The sequence below is a fragment of the Chelon labrosus genome (assembly GCF_963514085.1).
Source record: "Chelon labrosus genome assembly, chromosome: 1".
Lineage (NCBI taxonomy): Eukaryota > Metazoa > Chordata > Actinopteri > Mugiliformes > Mugilidae > Chelon > Chelon labrosus.
The window spans coordinates 27,343,846-27,367,626 of NC_140337.1; the positions used below are offsets into that span (position 1 = coordinate 27,343,846).

At 42.6% G+C, this 23,781-nt stretch overlaps 1 protein-coding gene and 1 pseudogene across 2 annotated transcripts; both read right to left on the minus strand.

Moving 5' to 3' along the window:
• Positions 1 to 23: 23 nt before the first annotated feature.
• On the minus strand, positions 24 to 11,666 carry LOC311503302 (protein NLRC3-like; annotated as a pseudogene). Its single transcript, XR_014699890.1, has 11 exons — positions 11,503 to 11,666; positions 10,053 to 10,110; positions 9,677 to 9,766; positions 9,381 to 9,470; positions 8,352 to 8,441; positions 6,081 to 6,250; positions 4,058 to 5,846; positions 3,672 to 3,845; positions 3,284 to 3,457; positions 3,119 to 3,165; positions 24 to 2,342 (listed from the first exon to the last, which is right to left on the minus strand). The product of XR_014699890.1 is annotated as a protein NLRC3-like (transcript).
• Positions 11,667 to 14,462: 2,796 nt separating this feature from the next.
• LOC311507014 (transmembrane protein 184C-like) lies at positions 14,463 to 19,388 on the minus strand. The gene is made up of 11 exons (XM_084571207.1): positions 19,199 to 19,388; positions 18,963 to 19,093; positions 17,973 to 18,009; positions 17,683 to 17,888; positions 17,515 to 17,589; positions 16,604 to 16,697; positions 16,350 to 16,462; positions 16,169 to 16,268; positions 15,353 to 15,430; positions 15,174 to 15,267; positions 14,463 to 15,070 (listed from the first exon to the last, which is right to left on the minus strand). The coding sequence occupies exons 1-11, from the start codon at positions 19,313 to 19,315 to the stop codon at positions 14,799 to 14,801; spliced, it is 1,317 nt and encodes a 438-aa protein (XP_084427333.1). The 5' UTR covers positions 19,316 to 19,388; the 3' UTR covers positions 14,463 to 14,798.
• Positions 19,389 to 23,781: the final 4,393 nt, after the last annotated feature.

The window sequence follows — 23,781 nt, forward strand, 5'->3', positions numbered from 1 at the left end:
AATAAAAAGCATCACTAAATAACTCTTAGAAGCCATTTTATTAGTTCGTACCATTTTGTAAATTATTAAAGTCAATAAAAACACACATTGCACGAACTGTAGTTAAAAAGAAAGTGGCAAACCATCTGTCTTCTCTGTTTTGAAAGGGGAGGAAAAGAAGTGATCTATGTTGGACTGAGATATAATCCGCCATCAATTTACAACACAGTCCTAACATCTGTCCCCAAGAAGTTTCAACCTCATTCACACCTAGAGACTGAAGACTCTGACTAATAATGGGTCAAGCAGTCCCGCCTCAACGACAGTAAGTATCTAGCAGAGTTTCCAGGTGGGCTACAGTCCAGTCACTTGAACCCTATATTTAACATGCAAAAGACAGAAAGTCAATGCAAACCACTGCACTTGCCGCAAATAAAAATTTAAAAGCAGCAAAAGAGAAAATCTCTCTTTTCGACAAAACCAAAAAGAAAAAACAACAAATACAGTGACAGAACATGAATTTACCTATATGTGTTATATACGGCAGCTATCAAAAATACATTTGATATTATCCACAAAGATCAAATGACAGAAGATCACACACACAAAACACTGAAGTAACTCAACATGTGGTATAGAAATAAAAGATCAAACTCTTTGCACATACACATCTTTGTACGTAGAATAAAATACTAGATATATATGGAATGAATGAATACTGATCCATTAAAAGCTTTATGTGTCAAGCGTAGTGTATGTATAGTAATCGCTTTTTGATCCCATTTGAATTTTGCCGTGAAACACATGTAAGAAGTCGTCAGCATAAAAGATAACAAGTCACAATTTGTCTGTGAAAATGTGTACATAGAAGACGGACCCAAACATTGCATGAGGGATGTCACCTTGTTTGTTTGAAGATGGACAGAGAGAAAGTTGCGATTATCATTTAGTTTTTTTTTTTTTTTTTTGTCATTCTTCCAGAAATGTTCCAAGGGTTGTAGCCTTGTAGTTGTTGGGGACGTACAAAGACGTACTGGATTATCTTCATGACTTTCTTGACTTGAAAAATCTTTTAAACTGACAAATATTATCTGTGTAATTCAAAATACTTTTTCCCAAATAAAGTTCCATGGCGGCCGATGTAAATGTCGGGCAATTGTTGCAAACGGCTTAATAATCTACAGGAATGAAGTGGAAAAAAACGTGGAGCACAAACCTGGCAAACCGTGCAGCTCCCTCAACACCAACAAACTCCCAACATTTGTTCCTAACATCAACTTAACAATTTAATATCTTTAAATTTTTGAGCAAATGTTTTATTTCATTGGATGAATGTCCAATATATTCTTAATTTGTACACTCCATGAACCAGATCAGTTCACTCCATTTATTATTCTGTTCCCACGGAATTACAATTTCAATACCTTCTTCTACACTTCGCAAAGTTCTTTAAATTTGGACTAGATGTCGTGTAGTTTCCTTAGGTTACGAAGGAGAAGATGTCAGATAAGCTGCTGTAAATTCAACGCTGTTTTGTTCGTGACTACTGCACTATGCCTTGATGTTGACCAACTCGAGGCCGGACAACCGACAGCTCTGCTTTGCTTGTCCTATTTAACACAAAGTACAGTAAGCTGGTGTGTTGGCTGCCTCTCTCTTACTTTAAGCCTATTATTTGTTGTTTTCCAGGCCACTCTGGTTAAGGAGCTCTAGGAGGACCAGGTTATCCTGTGTGTGCTAAATGCTAAAGCTAAGGACAAGAAGTCTGAAATATGCTCTGACCATCTCTATGCAAAGAGAAAGTGCGCTTACGTCAGCTGACGAAATAACGCCCAGGAATGACTGTGAAGCTCAACAACAGGATAGAGGACGTCACTGAACTTTGTTTTGAAAGTATAGAGGTGGGTGAGGCTGTCGGAGGAAACCCTGTAGAAGGACAGAATGCCACCCTCCCAGTCCAGATACACTCCAACATGACTGGAACGTGAGCAGAATGAAGATACATCGTTTCTCTTTCTATCATGCAGAACGTAACAATCATTAGGGTGTATTCGTAACATCATTTTCACAACATGTCAGACACCAAGACTTATTGTTGAATCCTGGCTTGCAGTCATTCCCGTCCCCTTTCCTGCCAATGCTTCTGTACGTTAGCCCGACGCTGAAGTGCCCCGCCACCTCCACCTCGAAGAAGCAGCGATCTTTTAGACCCTGTTCACATAGCACCTGCAGCCGGGGATCAAACCTTTGGGCGTGATGGGGATGTGGCTGCTCGTCCGCCACCCACGTCACCTTTCTGTTCCCTTCAGAGAGCTGCAGGTTCGCGTGTGCTGTGTTGGGGTCCAATGTGAGTTCGCAGGCATCTGAAAGTAAGAAAACACTTTATTACAGACTCTAATGGCTAAGGCTCATGCACCTGAGCACCCGAACTTTCCTTTATAGGCAATGCATCAAACTTCCTGACAAGTATACACAATGATCTGCCTTCAGGTGTTGAGGTGAGTTGCTGAACATACAAAACCAAGAGCATGCTACTCCGTCAACCACAATAATCCTCCAACGTTTGTAGTTAACATTAACTTACATGTGTATCATTAATTATTTTTAAAGTTTTGTGGTAATGTCTCATTACATTGGATAAAAGTCCAGTATATTCTTAAATTGTGGCATTTATTAATGTGTTCCCATGGAACTGCATTATCAAAACTGTCTTCTACTCTTCGTAGATTTCTTCTTTAAATTTGGACTAGATGCCGTCTAGTTTCCTTGGGAAGGAGAAGATGTCAGATAGGCTGCTGTAAATCCAGCGTTGTTTTGTTTGTGACTACTGCACTACAGCATGATGTTGGCCAACTTACGGTTGGACATCAGACAGCTCTCAACACTCATCACTTTGATTGTCCCAATCACAAAACACTTGGTGTATTCAGCTAATCTTATATTAGATTTTGAACACATTGATTAGTCCGTTGTATGGCTTCCATTATGGTTATCTAGCTACCTCTTTCTGTTCATTCCCTGCCACTTAAATGTTAGATTCATCACTTCAGAACGTTTCACCCAGTCCATAAAATAACTATTTCCAATTTGTCACTGTTCTGCAAATGTTCAGATGTTCATGATTCCCAGAGGAACTTACATTTCTTGAATCCTGGTGTCATCCGGTTCATTCCACCGTATTCAAAACTGTGGAGAAAAATGAGGGTTACATGAGACAGGGCTAGGATTATAATTACTTGAGTCTACCGAGCTTGTATTGTTGATCATTCCTCGGCTCACAAAGCATCTCATATTCTATAATTACCTGAGTTTGCTGAGCTTGATTTGTTTGTTGTCCCTCAGATCACTGAGCAGCTTCTCTCCAGAGTCTCCAAGATGGTTGTAGCTCAGGTCCAGTTCTTTCAAATGGGAGGGGTTGGACCGTAAAGCTGAAGCCAGATAACCACAGCCTGTCCCTGTGACCAGACAACCTGACAACCTGAGAGAAAAGGTGTTTAGCTCATGAAGAAGCAGGTTTTAGAAGTATTTCTTGAGAGCTTTATCGCCAATAATGAGTTTCCTGCATCCCATCCGTTCCATATTAGGATAAAAAAGAAAAAGAAACAGTGTGAAGAACATCCTCAACCAAGAGTGGTCTAGTGGGTTGCTGTATTATGACATGGCATATGTTTTCTAAATGTTTTAATATGTACCTCAGTGTTTTAAGTCTGCAGCATTGATTTGACAGTCCTTTACAGAGGACCTCCACTCCTGAATCTTTCAGGTCATTGTTGCTCAAGTCCAGATATCGTAAAGGTGAGGATGGGAACTTGAGACCAACGACCAGGTGTTCGACCCATTCTGTTGTCACTTTGCAGTCTCCCAGTCTAGGGTGGATAATGAGGTTAAAATCTGATTTTAAAAAAGCAGTGTAATACATACTGTATCAAAGTAATTTTCATTGTGGACAGGAAGGACCTGTCCTCTCCACATTTGTATTACAGGCTATCCAACGGTCTTTGATGCAAATATGCTCATAAATGCAGCATGAAATTCACAAACCAGATTATGTTGCAACCGATAGTAAAGGACAACATACAAGGCTTTTGTGCTGCTTCTCACAGCTGGTATCAGCCTCCTTCTGCCCTCCTCTGACGTGTTGTAACTCTTTAGGTCCAACAGATCAAGATCATTCTTTGATACCTGCAACATGTAGGCCAATGCAGAGCAGTGAAGGGGAGTCAACTCTGTTTTTGAACGATCGGATAACTTGAGATATTCCTGAATCTCGTCTTTGATTTTGTGGTCTCTCATCTCAACCATGGTCTGGAACAGGTTTATACAACTGTCTGGAGAGACGCCCTTCCTCCGTATGGATTTGAGGTAAGTCAACATTTTCTTGTCGGTATCTTGGCTTTGGTCCGGTGGCACAAGTAGTCCCTGAAGGACTCTTTGGTTGGGTTCAACCAGAAGGCCAAGAAGGAATCTCAGGAAGAAGTCCAGATGTCCATTCTCCTTCTCCAACACTTTGTTAACTGCCATCTTCAGAAGATCAAGTAAAGTGTGTTCTTTGTCTTCCAGACTCAGGAAGTTGCCCAGTCCTGCAGTATTACTGGTTGTAAGACAGTCGTAGACATAGAGAGCTGCAAAAAACTCCTGTATGGTCAAATGAACAAAGAAAAAGACCTTTTTCTGGGAAAAGACGTCTTCCTCTCTAAGGACTGCGTTCCAAAATCCAGAGTAGATAGATGCTTCTTTTACGTCAATGCCACATTCTTCCAGGTCTTCCTCATAGAAGATGAGTTTCTTCTCCTTAAGCATAACAAAGGCAAGCTTGCCGAGTTTCAGAAGAAATTCCTTGTGTGTCTTCAGAAGCTCTTTTTTGTTCTCCCCAGTCTTTTTGTCGTATTTTCTGCTCCTACGTTTTGTCTGGGCAAACAGGAAATACGCCATCATCTCTGTCAGGGTTTGAGGAATTTCAGTGTTTGCGTCTTCCTCAAAGACCTCCTTAAATAAGACGGCAGAAATCCAGCAGAAGATTGGAATCTGGCACATGATGTCAAGAGACTGAGAAGACTGAATGTGTGATGTTATCCGTTTAGCAAGATCCGAATCATCATTAAATCTTCTCCCGAAATATTCTACCTTCTGTGGGTCACTGAACCCTCTTATCTCTGTTACCATGTCCACATACTCTGCAGGGATCTGATTGGCTGCGGCTGGACGGGAAGTTATCCAGAGGTTTGCATCAGGAAGGAGGTTTCCCTGGATGAGGTTTGCAAGGAGGTTACTCACGGATGATACTTCCCTGACAGATGTTATCACCTTATTGCCCTCGAAGTCCAGACTAAGTCTACTTTCATCCAGACCATCTAGGATGACTATAATCTTGGTTCTGATGTAATCCTCTGAATCTTCCAGATCTTTGATTGCAGAATGAAAATCAACCAGGAGCTCATGCAGGCTTTTCTCACCTGTGACCAAATTCAGCTCTCGGAAAGCAAGATTGAAAATAAAATCCACATCCTGGTGTGCTTCCTCCTCGGCCCAGTCAAGGATGAATTTCTGCACAGCAAATGATTTTCCAATACCTGCAACACCCTTCGTCAAGACTGTCCTGTGGAGTTTCTCTTGGTCAGGCAGACGTCTGAAGATGTCATGGAGTTTAACCAAATGTTTTGACAACGGGCGCTCTTTCACTTTGCGCTCGAGTAGCTGGAACTCGTGGTCTGTACGTGGCCCCTCACTCTCTCCCATGGTGATGTAGAGCATTGTGTAGATTTTGTTAAGCTGCTTCTGCTGGTCACCATTGCCTTCAGATGTGAACATAAATTTGTTTTTCGTTGCTTCTTTGAGATTCTTCTTTGTTTTCAAAAGTTGGCTGTCACCTGTGACAATTAAAAGCAAGATAGTGAGTTCAAATGGAAAGAAAAAGCTAAATCAAAATACCAGATCTTGAACTGAAAATTTTGGAGAAACTTGATGCTTCACCACAACACAACACAAACTCTCTTGACCCCTAAATATTAATTTGCTAACAACAGCGATGACAAGATCTTATTGGATTGCTTGCATTGCACTGGAGTAGCAGTAATAGTGCTGAAACAAGTATTTAAACGTACCCATGTCTTGCTTCAGTTTTTTCCCACAACTTGGGCAGACATGTCCCGCTGAGGAATCAGACTTGTCCCCTTCAGAGCTGAGACACTGTTCGCATGACCAGTGTCCACAAGAGAGTTGGACAGGATGCCTCATAACATCCTTGCAAAATGAACAACTGGATGGTGACTGTCTGCAGGGAGTACAACAAACAACACCTTATTCTCAGCACTATCGCACAACCTACCATTTTTTCCAATTACCTTTTAATGTATTAATTAAAGTTAATGTAGTGTGGAGAGGGTAGCTCATACTTTGGCTCCAGAAAACTTGTGTTCTCTACTCCAAAAATGTTTTGGGGCCTCATATACGAAGGTTGTGTGCGTACAAAACTGTTCCGTACGTACTCACTTGCGGAAAAGTTCAGATGTATCAAGAATGAAATGTCCAAGAACTTTGTATGTGCCTACGCCAATGACATGGCTGACGTATGCTGGTTTTTACAAATGTGGGTGATGCTGGGAAACTGTCATAAATGTGAAAACTATTAGTCCGACTGATTGGGACTGTGCCGATCGACCCTGAGCAGAGCCATGCCAGCCATGTGGGACGGAGATATCCACTTGTCAGTCAGGTATATCAAAATCCCAAACAATGCATCTGAACAGGTCAACATTAAAGACCAATTTGCAGCGAGAACCAGTTTTCTGAATGCAATCAGAGCTATCGACTGCACACACATTTATATAAAAGCGCCATCACATGATGAACTTTTTAATGTCAACAGGAAACATTTTAATTCAATCAATGTACAGATCATATGTGATGCGCAAATGCAATTAACTAACATTGTGGCCAGTGGAGGAAAGCTGCCAAATAGGACATTTTTGCACATCTCCACTCCAGTGATTAGCGTCTCCAATTTGATTTCTGCGAAGTTCTTCTTTTTTCCTGTCTTACTCATTCTTATGTTTTCATTTTCTGATCATGCAGAGAGGGGAATCTCAGGTGCAGGGTCAATTTAAATATAATTTACGTATTTAATATATTTAATAATTGGCATGGACAGGGAGTTGCATATTTAAAAGGGGCGTGGACAGGAAGGGGTCGCGTACAACATGTGCGCTCGATTGGGATGTACAAAGGAAATGTGCTTCTGGATCTGAGCGTGCGCCACATTTTAGAAGGAAGTCCAAGTCTTCATACATGAGGCCCCTGGTCATCCAACACTGCTATAAACTCCCTAACTCTCTCTGGAATATTCTTTTCTCTTCTTTTATACACAGCGGTTTTTTTGCAGGTTTGACGGTATCTCACCACCATTAAAACAGAAGACGTACACGTTTTGATTCTACAGGGACATGGGGCATTTGTTTATAGCAGACGCAGAAACCTGATACTGATCTGATCACTTAAAAATACCTGGATCAGCCCCGATACCAATCCAGACATTCTTCCTCTAGCTAAAGTTAAATTTCTACATTTTATATGCGGAATCATTTTTTATTAATTTATTATTGCAAGTGGCTCAAACATGGAACTTTCACTCTTCATGGACATCTTGCTGGGAGCTACTGACCCAACTGCACTCTGCAAACTAGGAAGAAAGGTTGACCTGTTCATCTCTTTGTATGTCAAGGCATTGGTTATATTAACTGATACCTAAAATCAACTATTGTTACCAAGACATTCAAATTATGATGCAAAACAAAATGTTATTATTTCTTTTATAACTTGACAACAGCCAGTTGATTGGCCTCATCATAGAGTCATCGCTCTTGAGAGACATGTCGTCTGGATGTGAACTCATCTGTGAGCTAGGACTGATGGATGTACAGTAGATATATATGTTATGTTATATGTTATGTATGATATATGTGTTCAGGTAGATGTGTTCAGCAACTATGACAAAAACACTTCTTTATAGCATAATGGTGTATTTGATGTAAATTTACTTTATCTATTCATTAGAAGAAATAAGCATGAATTAGAATTAGCTTTGTGTCTATGGATCTTTTATTCTCTCTAAGAGCTGCAGACCCAACTACGCCAAACTGTAAACAAGGATGGGAGATTTTTAAATGTACACAGTGCTAAATCAGTTTTATTTATTATTAGTTTCACTGCATCAACCAAGACTTTGGATATGATGATATGATTAAAACTGTAACGCTGGACAAATCAAACACACTGGAACACATTATCTTCACTTCTTGTTCTAAACATGCTCACAAAGCTATTTTCACGAGAAAGTTGAGTTTTTAGATGTTTGATTTATATTGCACAAACTTTACCTCACACTGTCAAGATTGATCGGCCTCATCATGGATCTATCGCTCTTGAGAGACATGTCGTCTGGCGGTGAACTCATCTGTGAGCTAGGACTGATGGATGTACAGTAGATATACAGTCTTATTTATTGACTTATTAGATTCATTGCATCAACCAAGACTATGGATAGGTGGTCCTTAAAACTGTAACACTGGACAAATCAAACCCACTGTGGAACACATTATCTTCACTTCTTGTTAGGGTTGGGCGGTATGACGGTATTATACCGTGTGACGGTATAAAGTGCCTATCGGTAGAGATTTTGCAATACCGTTTATACCGGAGAAAGAGCAGATGTCTGCAGCATCTCTCTGAGTCACTGTAATTACACCGCCTCGACACACGGGGCACTGCAGGCATAGCAGACTGCTTGGTGTGGTTGCATGAGCACGACGAAGAAGAAACAGTTTCACCTGAGTGAACGGCATTCGGTAAAGCGGAGGCGGAGAGTGAACGTCACGAGGAAACGGAGGCAGCCTGACCCACCCATGACGAAGAGGAGGAGGAACTCGTTCCGAAAAGGGGCGCTACATCTGTTGTGTGGAACTTTTTCGGATTTAGAAAATAAAATCCGACAACGAACAAAAAGTGATAATCTGCAAAGAGTGTTGCGCGACTGTTGCTGCTGGAGGTGGAAACACTGGTAACCTCTTCCACCACTTAAAGTTAAAACATGCGAAGCAGTATTATATTATTATTTTCTTTAAAATAATAAGTTATGCTGCTGTGAGCAAATAAAAATAAAAGAGGAAAATGATCAAATGCGACAGTATGGTTATTTTAAGCCATTAATTGGATTTACAGGGGGAAAAATACCATACCACGATATATACCGTTACCTTGATATGAAATTACTCATACCATGATATAAGATTTTGCTCATACCGCCCAACCCTACTTCTTGTTCAAAATGTGCTCACAGAGTTATTATTTTCACGAGAAAGTTGAGTTTATCAGTGTTTAGACACTGATTTATAGTGCACAAACTTTACCTGTCACCGGCTAAGTTGATTGGCCTCATCATGGATCTATCGCTCTTGAGAGACATCTCGTCTGGGTGTGAACTCATCTGTGAGCTAGGACTGATATACAGATATATGTGTTCAGGTAGATGTGTTCAGCAACTATGACAAAAACACTGAAAAAATATGATTAAAACTGTAACACTGGAAAAATCAAACACACTGGAACACATTATCTTCACTTCTTGTTCTAAACATGCTCACAAAGCTATTTTCACAAGAAAGTTGAGTTTTTAGATATTTGATTTATAGTGCACAAACTTTACCTCCCACCGTCAAGATTGATCGGCCTCATCATGGATCTATCGCTCTTGAGAGACATCTCGTCTGGAGGTGAACTCATCTGTGAGCTAGGACTGATGGATGTACAGTAGATATACAGTCTTATTTATTGACTTATTAGATTCATTGCATCAACCAAGACTATGGATATGATAGGTGGTCCTTAAAACTGTAATGATGGACAAATCAAACACACTGTGGAACACATTATCTTCACTTCTTGTTAGGGTTGGAAGGACAGATTCAGATAACACTCAATTGACTGCCTCCAGTTATACATTGATCTAAACATTAAGGATCATTTGGTAAAGATGGCTGACATTTTGATTAATCATGACATCACACCGAGGTAAACGTTACCTGGTTGAAGGTCCACTGGTGGACTCTGAATACGATCTCCTCCTTTTCATTTCTGCTGCTGCAGAACATTGAAAGTAAAAAAAAAAAAAAAACATTTTAAATTGTATGTACATGAGAACGTTTTGACCACCTGCCTAATATTGTGTCGGTCCAAATATTTGCAGGCAAAGCAGCCTTGACCCGTCGACTCAACTTGACCTCTGAAGGTGTGTTGTGATATCTGGCAACAAGAAGTTATAGCAGATGATTTAAGTTCTGATGTGTCCACTGTAGGAGCTTTCATCAAAGGTCAGGGGTCAGTGTGGAAGCCCTGACTGGTCTGCAGCTACACAGCCTCAAACTAAACAATCTGCAATCCACTGAGTGTTCTGACTCCTTTCTGTCAGAACCAGCATTAACATTTTCACCAGTTTGGACCAGCCAGACCACGGCTGTTCTGGACATGTTCTGACCGAGCTGTCTAGCTGTCACAGTTGAATCCTCATCAAAATCCTGCTTTTAATATCAGCTTGCTGTCTGATATAATAGTCATGATAACCAGATATTCATAATGGTCATAATGTCATGGCTCATCGGCGCCATGTGTTTACAGAAAATGACATTCATTTCATTTTCTGAAAACACTCTCTAAGCAAGTCATAAACTTCATGAAATATCATTTTGCTGTTTTTCTTTCTTCAAACTTCTTAATTTTCATTAATAATTTTATTTCCTCTTCTTCCAAAAGTACCATTCTGTTCTCAAAGTTCATTACTGTCGATAATAACTGTTTTTTTTTTTTTTTTTTAAACTGTCTTCTTCTTTTTGTTCTTTTCGTACCAAAACAAAAGAGGAGATGACTTTAGTTTTCGTTTGCACTGCCTGCAAGGACAATAACGACACTCTGATGATATGCAAGGAGAATTTTTATTCATTACTTTCTGGGAACATGAGCGGTGCAACATTTGCATTGGGGCAACGTTTAAACAAAGAATAAAACAAAGAAAATGAAAATTGCCGAATGTAAATTAAAATATATTCAACCTCACAAATCATGCACAATCAATCTCTCTCTCTCTCTCTCTCTCTCTCTCTCTCTCTCTCTCTCTCTCTCCTTATTTCTTGCACCACAGCTCCATCTAGTGGCCCTCTGCAGGACAATCTGCAAACGTCATCCCCTCTCTTATATACAGTCAATGACCCTCCCCCACTCTTCAGAAAACACAACAAACCTCATTTACTCTATACAGAATCACGCACGAGCAAAGAATAATAATAAAATAAATTAAGAATAACAGTAAACACAACAATCTAGAGGACGGAGGGGTCAACTCTGACGTTTCCTTTTTTCTCTGTGACGCACAACAACAACAGACGGACAAGACGCGAAACACCTCAGCCAGCTCTCACCTGAAAGTAAAATATTAATGATAAAGACTAAATAAATACTGATATCGCTGTTAAAACTCACCTTTAGTCCTTTGTTTTGGTAAACGTCTTCTCTCTCTGCGTCCTATAAGCCTGGACTCTGAGGGACTTTCTGTTCATGCGTTTACTTTCGGTTTCGTGTCCTAGCTCTGGCTCCTCCCCCTTGACAGTTCAGATTAAACAGAATGTCAACAAACAACACGCCGAGCAGCAACCGTCTCACGTGCACTTTTAAGGTTTTAGGATCAACTTTTAAAAAACACAGAGGAACTATAGCTTTCTTTGTCAGAACAACTTTCACAGATTCCATCTAATTTCCGCATTTCCATTTCTCTTGGTGGTTTTATACAGAAGTGTGCAGTTAGGGGCCTCAGATAGTTTCATCTGAGGCCCCTAACAGGATGGGTGTTATAAATAACACCCATCCTGTGTTATATCTGCTCCTCTCTGTTTTATTCTCTGAACCCTCTGACGCTCTGAAATGAGAGTTTGTGCCACTTTAGCTCAGTTTAAATGTTTTTGAGAACAGTTTGTGCCACACAGTGCAGGAAATGACAAATTATAACATTCAGTTGACTGTGAATAGACAAATCCGCCGAAACACGGAAGTAAAGCAGCGCCGCCATTACTGCGGGCCTTGCTGCTAAGGAAATAGCGGAAGTAGCGTGTTGGTCCCGTAGGCGGCTGTAGCAGATGTTAGCTGTAGGAAATGTTATTTTTATTTAGTTTTTTTAGTACGTATGCTGTCCAGTGATGCCGGGAAGATCGTGTTGTGTGGTTGGCTGTTTTAACAACAGCACAAAACTACAGGCCTGGAATAAAACTGAAATTCACGAACCTTTATTGCACATCGACTGTCCATGTTTACGGCCATACGGATTACACAGCGTTCCTGGTTATTCTATATAACTAGATGTAGATGTAGAATATTTATTCTATTATTATTCTATTTATTCCTAGATATAGGATATTTTATTGCTACAACTGGTCGTGGCTAATAATTATTTGCAACTTGTGAACATATTAGCAACACAGCTAGTGTAGAATGACCTTCGGTTTTATTGTTGTCATCAATTAGCTTAGCCTTATAGCTACACGTCTCAATTACATTACATTACATTTGGCTGACGCATTTTTACATTAATACATTATGTTGTCAGTAAATTGTGAACATATTAGCAACACAGCTAGTGTACAATGGTGTTCGGTTTTATTGTTGTCATCAATTAGCTTAGCCTTATATCTACACGTCTCAATTACATTACATTACATTTGGCTGAAGCATTTTTACATTAATACATTATGTTGTCAGTAAATTACCTTTATCGGTAAGTTTTGGCCATTGCCTGACATCATCTACCCAATGTTCCCTTTCACCAGACATTTTCTTTCATGAGCAGGATCCGCTTTCATTGAAATGTCATTAGAGGGTACCGGCACCTTTACTGTACTGTACTCTGTACTGTACACCGTCACACTTCACAGGCCCGCAGTAATGGCGGCAGGCAAGATGGCGGCGCCCACAGAGTTCGCGGCGGATTTGTCTATAAGTCAAACCTTCATCATCCATCTGTTAAATATGTGGGATTAAAGAAAACCTAACTCTAACTCTAGCTCTAAATATCTGACCAGAGAGTTGATGCTGAAGAGCTTCACCTCATCAACACACACATGTCTTTGTGATATCAAGTGTCCATCTTTAAATAGATAGATAGATGTATACATTATGATTTATTATTATTTATCCAGAGGGAAATTCAGTGTCGCTTCAGTAGCTTCATCACATAAAAACAGATATGGAATAATAATAATAAAACTATATATATAAAACCCCAGTCCAGTTGGGTCCTCACATGGCGGTGTTGTAGTCTTATGTCCTGAGGGACAAATGTCCTCAACATGTCCGTATAGCAGGACAGAGACAGCAGCCTGTCACTGAATCAGCTTCTCTGTCTGATTATGGCGTCCTGTAGAGGGTGGTGGACATTGTTCATGATGGACCAGTGTTTGTTCAAGGTCCTTGCATCTACCTCCCCCTAGAAGAAGACTCAAGGGTAGAACATGTCCAGCAGCTTCCGGCAGATGTTAAACCACCTTAGCTTCCTGAGGACATAGAGCTGTCTCTGACTTTTTTTGTGTCTACGTTAGCCGGCCAGTCCAGTTTGTGATCCAGATGTAGACCCAAGTACTTATTGGTCTGAACCAACTCTACACACTCCCCATTGATGGTTGCAGGCTGCATGTGAGGCCTGGACCTCCAGAAACCCACTTGGTTTTAGTTGCATTGATCAGAAGGTGCTTTGCTTCGCACCATGAAATAAAGTCGCCCACCAGATTCTTGTACTCTCCTGTCCATCCCTGATACACCCCACAATTGCAGGGTCAGCTGAGAACTTCTGGTATTGAAACGCGTCCCCAGCCAGCACTTGAGGTCTGATCTCAGTTTCTCTGCCAACATCATTTGGGGCACAGTAGAATATAATAACAGCTGCTGTCTGTAATGGATCTCCACCTACCGCCGTTTCAGAACCATGAACAGCTGGTTGCTGACTTGGAGAGATGATCCATGTTTTGGAAAAAGCTGTAAAGTTTTTCACTCTTTAAGTTCTTTATTTCTTGATCTCTGCCCTGATGTTATTTCTTTTAGAGACAAATACTAATACTATCTTATTCATGTGATCATTTCTAATAGTGGTTGAATAAATGAGTTAAACTACTCTTCCACAGATCAGCCCTGTTGAGTAGGTAGTCTTTAATGTGACCCAGGACTCATTGTGTGTTCACACTACCAAAGGAAGGAGGTCACGTGTCCCACACCACCTCCACGTGTGAACTGAGATGAGATCACTCAAATGTGTCCAGTGCTTTAAGCTAAATTTCCGAAAACAAAGCTAAGTTAAAGTTGAAGAAGACACTTGGTCCTGTCCAGTTGATTTTGTACTAGCGTTGTTCTTTAGACACCTGGATGGATGAGAATAAACCATTTTCAACAACACAGTCTGTGGCGTGTTGATTTTTATTGTGAGTTAAATAGTTAAAACCACCTCAAGGACACTTCAGCACCGTAAAACAAAGAGAACAACATGCTGATAAAGTCTCAAATGTCGTCTTTTGTCAACAGCTACGAGTACGCTTATCAAAATTACACAATGCAACATCAAAACATAAATCTGAGTAATTATTTCAGGATTATACCAAAGTTTCTCAACAAACATGGCTTTGACATCACAGAGGACACTCTTTGCTTTCATTTATGTCATTGACAAACGTTCAGGAGAGTCCAAGTTCTTAGTTTTATTCTGTTTTTATTCTGTCTTTGATACAGAACCAGCTTCCTTCTCACTGGGCGACGCCTCTCGTCTCCGGGGGCGAGTTGTCGCTGTCGTCCTCCCAGGCTGAAGACGTGAACCCTGCGGGGGCGGAGATGGAGTGTGTAGCAGGGGTGTGCCCGAGTCCTTGGTACCGCCCGCTCGACGAAGGGGAAGAGGGCATCGACGTGGCTGCCACGGCGACAGGATCCTGCGAGGTGAGGAGGCCGGTGTGCTCGGTGTGCTCGGGCCGAGCAGCGGCACCGAAATACATCTTGTTGGGACGACCCAGGAACGTACGACCTGAGGGTGGAGATATGTAACAGGTGTACTTTTTTACTTATTTCAAACTTATGATTAAGAACATAAGCCAAAAAGAACATGGGCGACCGTCTCCGACACTCACCAACATGGCGGACCTGCTCTGTGACGTCGGCTCTAATGTCGGAGAAATCCCACATGGCCAAGAAGCTGTCGAAACACGACCCCTCCTCTGCTTCCTGGATGGACAGATGAACAGATGACCGTACCGAGACACTGTGTTGTAGGCCGATATGTTAGTAGGTAAGTAGGTGGAGCCTTTACCTGTACGTAGGGCTTGTAGGTGAAGGTGTAGTGGTGAGCGATGGCAGCCAGGAACATCTCTATGCAGATGATGAAGTCCTGTTACGGTTAATCCGTCAGTTGGTTAATGGGTCAGTGATTTGCAGTGTGGAGACACAAAGACAAAATCTGATTAAACGCAAGTTGACTTGTCAATTTGATCCCCTTGAGGTAGCGGTTGTCAGTGGCAACTGTCAATGATCATGATGGCACATCTTGTTTTTTTGCATTTAAATTTAATACTTTATATCTAATTAAAAAACGAATCTTCTTAGACACTTGAAGAAACATCAGCTACATCAGCTAGTGTTTTGGTTTGACCCACCCACTAACCTAGAGGGGGCGGGGCTTATGACCTATAAAGCAGCCAATTGCATGCAGAGGTATTGAAATGCCCCAAAATAAAATCCAGATGGTGTGTCACCAGACTCACATTCACCTAACTTCTAGCTGATTCAAAAGGGAACTGGTCAAAGAGGTGGAGTTTGAAGATGCTACAGGACAGCTAGCAACCTGAGAGGACACACACCTGTCATTGAAAGCCTTGGCTTCATTTAAAAATGTGAGTTTTATTTCAATTAAAAAGAAAATATGGAGAAATTAACAATAGAGAACCAAAACTGTTTGTTTTTTTGTTCCAGGCTGTAATCATCTAGAGGGAGTGACTCGCCTGTGGAGCCTCGTGTCATTAGAGGAACTGAAGTTCTTGGTTTTCAACATTGAGCTTTTCAGCTGCAGTTTAACCTGAATCAAAGGCCAAAGGTCAAAGTGTCTGTTTATGTTTGTAAATGTCCAAACCTGGAGTCCAGTAGCCACGGCCTCCACGCTGTCCCAGTCCCAGGTGTGTTTGTCAGAGATCACACCTACTTTCACCAGGAACGCTATGAAAACTGCCTGCCTGAAGAGGAACATTTAGGATTAAAATCTAATCTAAAATCCAACAGACAGTTCAGACGGCTTCTAATATTGACATTCTTACCAAAACGAGACGAACACAACCAGTTTGACGCAGAGGAACTTTCCCACAGGCCTGATGGGAGTCAGCTCCTCTCTGAGAGCTCGGTACAGCAACAGCAGACAGTACATGGCAAACTGCACAAGAGACACAAATGCATGTTTAACACCGACTGACTGTAGAGCATGCAGCGTTCTGTCTCCTACGACCGATGTTACAGTCCAGGCTGAAATGGACCGAGGGTTCGGTCTAAGGACGTGTCTGTGCCGTGTCTTTACCAGCTGTGATATGTTGTTGATTATGACCAGGTAGGACCAGGCGTTCCTGAAGCTGAAGTTGGCTTCGTCGTAAACTCCACAGAGTTGACAGATGCTGCAGACACGGAGACAAACACTGGTTCACTGGTCTCCACACGAGGTTTGAAAATTTAAAAGTTTTAAAGTGTCTGATTAAATGAGAATCATAAAGGTTACAGGTGGCTCCGCTGGGATTTGAACCCACGATCTACTGCATGTAAAGCAGACATGATAACCTCTACACATGGAACCAGTGATGGAGTCACTTACCAAAACATTAGGTACAGTGAATGTATTTAAATATAACAGTCCTGTAGTAAATCTTAGATTCATGACGGTTATAATGTTCAAGGTGGTGATTCACCTGGACGATCATTTTGGAGGATGTAGTTTATGGTGCTGTTAAACTGGACTGAATCAGACCAAGTTGTTTCTGTTATTTAACACTATCGTCATGGTGACAGAAGAACACTTGGAGCACTATCGCCATGGTGACAGAAGAACACGGAGCACTATCGCCATGGTGACAGAAAAAATCTTACAGTATCATTACTGTGGTAACAGATAGAGAAGGGTTGCCATGGGAAACCATAGTTTAACACTACCAATGTGGTTACAGGAGACAGGCGATCGCCATGGTTATAGAAGAAAACTTACAGGGCTGTCACCATGGTTACAGAAGGAATCTTACAGGGCTATCACCATGGTTACAGAAGGAAACTGACAGTGCTATCACCATGGTTACAGAAGGAAACTTACAGTTCTATCACTGTGGTTACAGAAGGAAACTTGCAGTGCTATCCCCATGGTTACAGAAGAAAACTTAGGGCTATCACCGTGGTTACAGAAGGAAACTTACAGTGCTATCACCGTGGCTACAGTAGGTAACTTACAGTGCTATCACCGTGGTTACGGGTCTGACCACAGTGTACTGTAGGACTCCCAGCTTACACCTGAACAGCAGGACCCTGACAGAGAGAGACATGTGAACAATTTAACATCCATTCATTCATTCATCACGTACAGTGAACCCCACCTCCACCCCAACCTCCTCCTCTTACTCTCCCATGGGCCACGGAGGGCAGCAGCACAGCGGGGGCAGGTGGGGCTGCTGCTGCTGCACCTCCAGCATGAGCACCAGGCTGGGGTACTGGTTGCTGAGGAAGTTCAGCAGGAACACCAGGAAGTTGTAGATGACGTAGGCCTCGTAGCACTCCCTGCACGTGTCCACGTAGATGGCCAGGCTGGGGTAGCGCAGCGCCAGCCACTGGACGGGAGACAAGACAAGACCTGAACTCAGAGTTGACCCGTATCAGGCCCGAGTTACAGCAGAGTGGAATAAATGACTCACACTGTCCAGACTGTAGATGGGAACCATCCATAGGATCCTGGAGAAGGAAGACAAGAGTCAGACTTTAACGATGACGTCTCCTTTAAAACAAGACTCAGACTGAAACAGGTTCATGTTCTGCCTCTTTGTCGTCATGTGGTGTCGTAATGATTCCTAATGTTCTTTAGAGGATAGAAGCTCAGTGCTCCAACTGATTACATCATGTACGTAGCCTCATTGTCTGGGACTGTTCTCAGTCGGATTATTGTCCACGTCGGTTTAATCGAGGTCTGTATGATGCAAATAACTGTTACACAATTAAATATGTCCTCTAGTGTGATATGAACCGGTCAGCCATAACATTATGACCACTGATTAGCAGGTTGTCATGGCTCCTGTTGCTGGGTGGGGACACATCAGGAGGCAAGTTGACCATTTTGTCTTCAGAGCTGATGTTTAGAAGCAGGAGGAGGAGGAGGAGGAGGAGGAGGAGGAGGAATGAGGAAGAGCAAAGAAGAGGACAGGGAGGAAGAAGAAGAGGAGGACAAGGGAGGAAGGAATGGGAAGTAAAGCAGGAGGAAGATAAAGTGGAGGAAGATGAGGAAGGAAAGGAAGAGGAATTACAAAGGAGGAGGAAGAAGAGGGGTTAGAGGGTTAGGGGTTAGGACGAAGGAAGAATAAGATTAGGAATGAACGGAGAGGAAGGGGAATTAGAAAGGAGGAGGAAAAGGAAGAAGAAGAGAGAGATGAAGAAGAGGAAGAGGAGGGGGGAGGAGAAGGACAGAACAGGAGGTAGAGCAGGAAGAAGAGAAAGTTGAGGTAAAGGGAGGAGGAAGAAGAAGAGGAGGAAAGAGGAAGAAAGGAGGGAGAGGAGGAGAAGGAAAGAACAGGAAGTAGAGCATGAAGTAGAACAGAAAGAAGAGAAAATGGAGGTAGAGGAGGAGGGAGAGGAAGAGGAAGAGAGAACCTCTACCTCTCCAGTTGACTTTACTACCTCATATGTCCTGTTACCTGATGATGGGTTTCTGCAGCTCAGGCTGGGTGTAGTGCACCATGTGCTGCAGGATGCCCCACAGTGAGATGGGGATGGTGAGGAACACAAACACCCCGGCTATGAACCAGGCCTTGCTGTGAGTCCCGACCTGCAGAGAGACAGAGGACACAACATCCTCGTTCAGTCGAGACAGAGAGAGAGAGAGAGAGAAGGAGGAGGAGGTGCTGACTCGGGGGGAGGCGGGGGGGAGGACCTTGTCTTTCTGCAGCTCCCAGATACAGAGCGGCAGCACGGCCACCAGCAGGAGGGCGTAGAGGACCAGGACCAGGGGACGGATCCACCTCCTCCACTCGGCACACGAGCACGGCATGACGACGGCTTCACCCTGAACGCATCCTGAACAGAAAGACAGAAGTATCAGAGAGTAGGTCTATAAACTGATCAGCCATATCATTATGACCAGCCGTCGAGGCCTGGACCCCTCTAGAGTCTAGACCTCTGAAGGTAGAGCACCAAGATGTAAGCAGCACATCCTTTCTTCTCCTCCTCTTCCTCCCCATCCTCTTCTTCGTTCCCCCTCTTCCTCCTCCTCTTTCTCTTACTCATAATCTTCAGCTTCTTTCCCCTCTTCCTCAACTTCCTGTTCTTCCTCCTCCTTTCTCATTCCTCTCCCGCCTTCTCCTCCTCCTCTTCCTCCTGTACTTCCTCTTCCTCCTCCTCTACCTCCACTTTTTCTTCATCCTGCTCTACTTCCTGTTCCTTCCTTCTCCTCTTCCTCTTCCATCTCCACCTCTTCTACTCCCTATTCTTCCTCTCTCTCCTCTCCCTCCTCCTCTTCCTCTTCTTCCTCTTTCTCCGCTACTTCGCCTTCCTCCCTGTCCTCTACCTCCCCTTTTCCTCTTCTTCCTGCTCTACTTCCTGTTCCTTCCTTCTGCCCCTCTTCCTCTTCCTCCCTGTCCTCTTCCTGGCTCTTCCTCCTCCTCTTCTACTTCCTTTTCTGCCACCTCCTCCTCCTCCTCTTCCTCATTCCTCCTCCTCCTCTTCTACTTCCTTTTCTTCCTCCTCCCCCTCCTCCTCCTCCTCTTCTACTTCCTTTTCTTCCTCCTCCCCCTCTTCCTCCTCCTCTTCTACTTCCTTTTCTGCCACCTCCTCCTCTTCCTCCTCCTCTTCTACTTCCTTTTCTTCCTCCTCCCCCTCTTCCTCCTCCTCTTCTACTTCCTTTTCTGCCACCTCCTCCTCCTCTTCCTCATTCCTCCTCCTCCTCTTCTACTTCCTTTTCTTGCTCCTCCTCTTTCTCTTACTCATAATCTTCAGCTTCTTTCTCCTCTTCCTCGACTTCCTCTTTTTCCTCTCCCTCCTCTTCTTCCTCCTCCTTTCTAATTCCTCTCACTCCTCCTCCTCCTCTTCCTCCCGTACTTCCTCTTCCTCGTCCTCTACCTCCACTTTGTCTTCATCTTGCTCTACTTCCTGTTCCTTCCTTCTCCTCTTCCTCTTCCTCTCTCTCCTCTACCACCTCCTCTTCCTCTCCATCTCCCCCGTCCTCTACCTCCCCTTTTTCTCTTCATCTTGCTCTACTTCCTGTTCCTTCCTTCTACCCCTCTTCCTCTTCCTCCCTGTCCTCTTTTTGGTTCTTCCTCCTCCTCTTCTGCTTCCTTTTCCTCTTCCTCGTCCTCTTTTATTTCCATTTCTGTCTCCTCCTCTTCCTCATTCCTCCTCTTCCTCTTCCTGCTTCCAAACATCACCTCTGAAGACAAAATGTTCAACTTGCCTCGTGATGCGTCCCCACCCAGCAACAGGAGCCGTGATAACCAGATAACCAGTGGTCATAATGTTATGGCTGACCGGTTCATATCACACTACAGGACACATTTAAACGTGTAACAGTCATTTGCATCATACAGACCTCGATTAAACCGACGTGGACCGAGAGTGATGGACAGATTCAGACTCTGGAGTCGCGGCCTGTTTTCATCCTCGGCTCCGGTCTCGTTACCAGGCAACGCATCCCCCCATCCCCGGAGGACCGAGGCTCGGCTCCGCTCCTCTGGTCCCGTTTGATCCGCTCACAGGTCTCCGGTCCCCGCAAGCATCGATCACGTCCAGCCGTTCAACCCTCCAGGCCCCGGGCTCCGGGGCTGCAGCAGCTCGTCCGTGGTTGTCCTCCCGTTTTCCGTGTTTACGGACCAGTGTCGTAACCGGGAGGAACCGTCGCTCCACGAGTCACGTGGTCGGAGAACAAATTAAATGATCTGAATTTAATTATTTTAAATAAAAAATATTATATAGGATAAAATTTATAGGACAGAAGTGTAAATGTAAATAATTATAATAATGATTATTTAATTATAATGTTTACGATTAATACCAAAAAACAAAACAATATTTATATAAAATCATTAAATTACTTTTAAATTACATTTATTTTACTTCATTGATCTAATTTTATAATTTTTAATATTATTTAGATTTTTGATTTTTTCAAACTTATTATTAAATTAATTTATAAAATAAGTAAAGGAAATAAAAAACATGAAATACAAAAATCTTAATTTTCTAAATGTATCTATAGGACAGAAATGATGTGATAATAGTAAAATACTAATAATTATAATTATGATTATTGGTTAAAGAAATTATGGGCAAATTCAGACATAAATATTAAAAGTTAAATGTTTAAAAAGTCCAAATCATGAAGAAAAATAATAAATAAAAACCGTGATATCTATTATTATTAGTTTTAAAAACAAAACAAAATAAATCTGAAGTTAAAATACATATAAAATAATAAACAAATGATTATGAGAAATAAATATGAGATTAAAAACGAAGAATAATGTTCATGAACATTGATAATACAGTTTTATTGACAAATATAATTTACATTTAACTTAAGATGAAAACTCAAAGACAGACTGTGACTTCAGTCTCTGTACAACTTTAGAAACCAGGATTATTTTTGGCAAAAACAAGACTTTTACATGTGAGACAATAAAGGAAGCTGTTGTTCTTCATCTAACCACTAGAGGTCGCTCTCTGCTGTCAGGAGACTCGGGTCAGTTCATCCCAGAGTGGATGCATGAAACCAGGAAGGATTTAGGAGGTCAGGAGGTCGTCACCTGGAACCGTTTCACTTGTGTTTCATTTAGTACCGTCAGGAGGAGGAGGAGGAGGGAGGAGGAGGAGGAGGAGGTAGAGGATGAGGATGACCCAGAGAAGGAAAAGTAGGGGAAGACGAGGAGGAGGAAGTAGAAGAGAAGGGATAGGTGGAAGAGGAAGAGGGTGAGGATGGCGCAGAGGAAGACAAGGAGAAAGAGGAAGAGGTGGAGGTAGAGGAGGTAGTGGAGGTGGAAGATGAGGAGGAAAACAAAGAGTAGGTGTAGGAGGAAGTGGAGGAAGATGGAGGTAGAGGAGGTAGAAGACAAGGATTAGGGGTAGGAGGAAGAGGATGAGGATGACGCAGAGGAAGACAAGGAAGAGGAGGTAGAGGAGGCAGAAGAAAGCGAAGAGTAGGTGTAGGAGGAAGAGGAGAAGGAGGTAGACAAAGAGGAAGATGAGGAGTTGGAAGTAGAGGAGAAAGAGGAGCTGACAAGGTTGATGCAGAGGAAGAAGATGAGGAGAAAGAGGAGGTATTGGAGGTGGAAGACAAGGGGTAGGAGGACGAGGATGACGCAGAGGAAGAGGAGGAGGAGGTAGAGGAGGAGGAGGAAGCTGGGGAGGGATGGAATGACCTCCACAATCATCAGACCTAAACTCAGCTGGTTTGGGATGAGTTGGACTTTAAAGATAACCGTTCCAGGAGACGTCCTCATGAAGACGAAGCTAAAACTCCACATGTCCCTTCATAGGTTCATATATAATATAATATAATATAATATAATATCTATACTCCAGAGTCCAGAGTTAATAACAGAATAAATAACGCTGGTAGATGTTGATCGATGGCGTCCCTCAGTGCTCGGTGTGTTGTACTGGAGACTCGTCCCGTGGTGGAGAGGAAGCGTACTGTTAGAGAGAGAGTCTGAATACCAGCAGCAACACAGACAGGACTGGAGGGGAGAGACAGGGGGGAGACAGGGGGGAGACAGAGAGTTAGATTAAAGGGGCACTCCAGCAATTTAATATTTCACCGTTGCATCTTTTATTTAAGTTGCTGTTTAATTGTATTTATTGAAGGAGGAAGAAGAGGAGAAGAAGGAGAAGGAGAACAAAGAGAAGAAGATTAAAAGCTGCTCCGCTGATTTAATATTTCAGTGTTTATTTTGTTGAGGTCGTCAGGTGACTTTTATTTATCCTACATTTCCCAGAGTTCAACAGGACAGTTGATTAGACATGACGTCATATGTGTGGACTGCACTGTAATTAGGGAGGAGGAGGTTGGGGTGGATGGAGGGCGGGAAGGAGAGACCCGTTGATCTGAACATTTAGAGCTTCAACTCTACTGGACGTAGAACGGATGAAGAAAAGGAGGAGGAGGAGGAGGAGGAGGAGGCGAGGGAGCAGAAGGAGGAAGAAGTGAAGGAGGACGAGGAAGAGGGTGATAAGGAGGAAGAGGAGGAGAAAGAGAAGGAGGAAGAGGAGGAAATGAAAGATGAGGAGACGAAAATAAAAAAGAGGAGGAGGAGTTAGAAGAAGAAGAGGAGGATGGGAGGAAAGAGGAAGAGGAGGAAGAGAAGTAAAGAAGAAGGAGGAGAAGGAGTTAGAGAAAGAAGAAGAGAAGTTGGAGGAGGAAGAGGAGGAGAAGAAAAGGAGGAGGAGGAGGACAAAGAGAAGGAGGAGGAAGAGGGTGAAGGAGAGGAAATTAAAGATGAGGAGAAGAAAATAAGAAGACGAAGGAGG

Coding starts and splice junctions, on each gene's coding strand:
- LOC311507014 (XM_084571207.1), bottom strand. CDS start 19,315: ATGCCGTGCTCGTGTGCCGAGTGGAGGAGGTGGATCCGTCCCCTGGTC. Junction 17,590..17,682: donor CCTCCGTGGCCCATGGGAGA/GTAAGAGGAGGA, acceptor TCTCTCTGTCAG/GGTCCTGCTGTTCAGGTGTA. Junction 16,463..16,603: donor TCAACAACATATCACAGCTG/GTAAAGACACGG, acceptor TCTCTTGTGCAG/TTTGCCATGTACTGTCTGCT.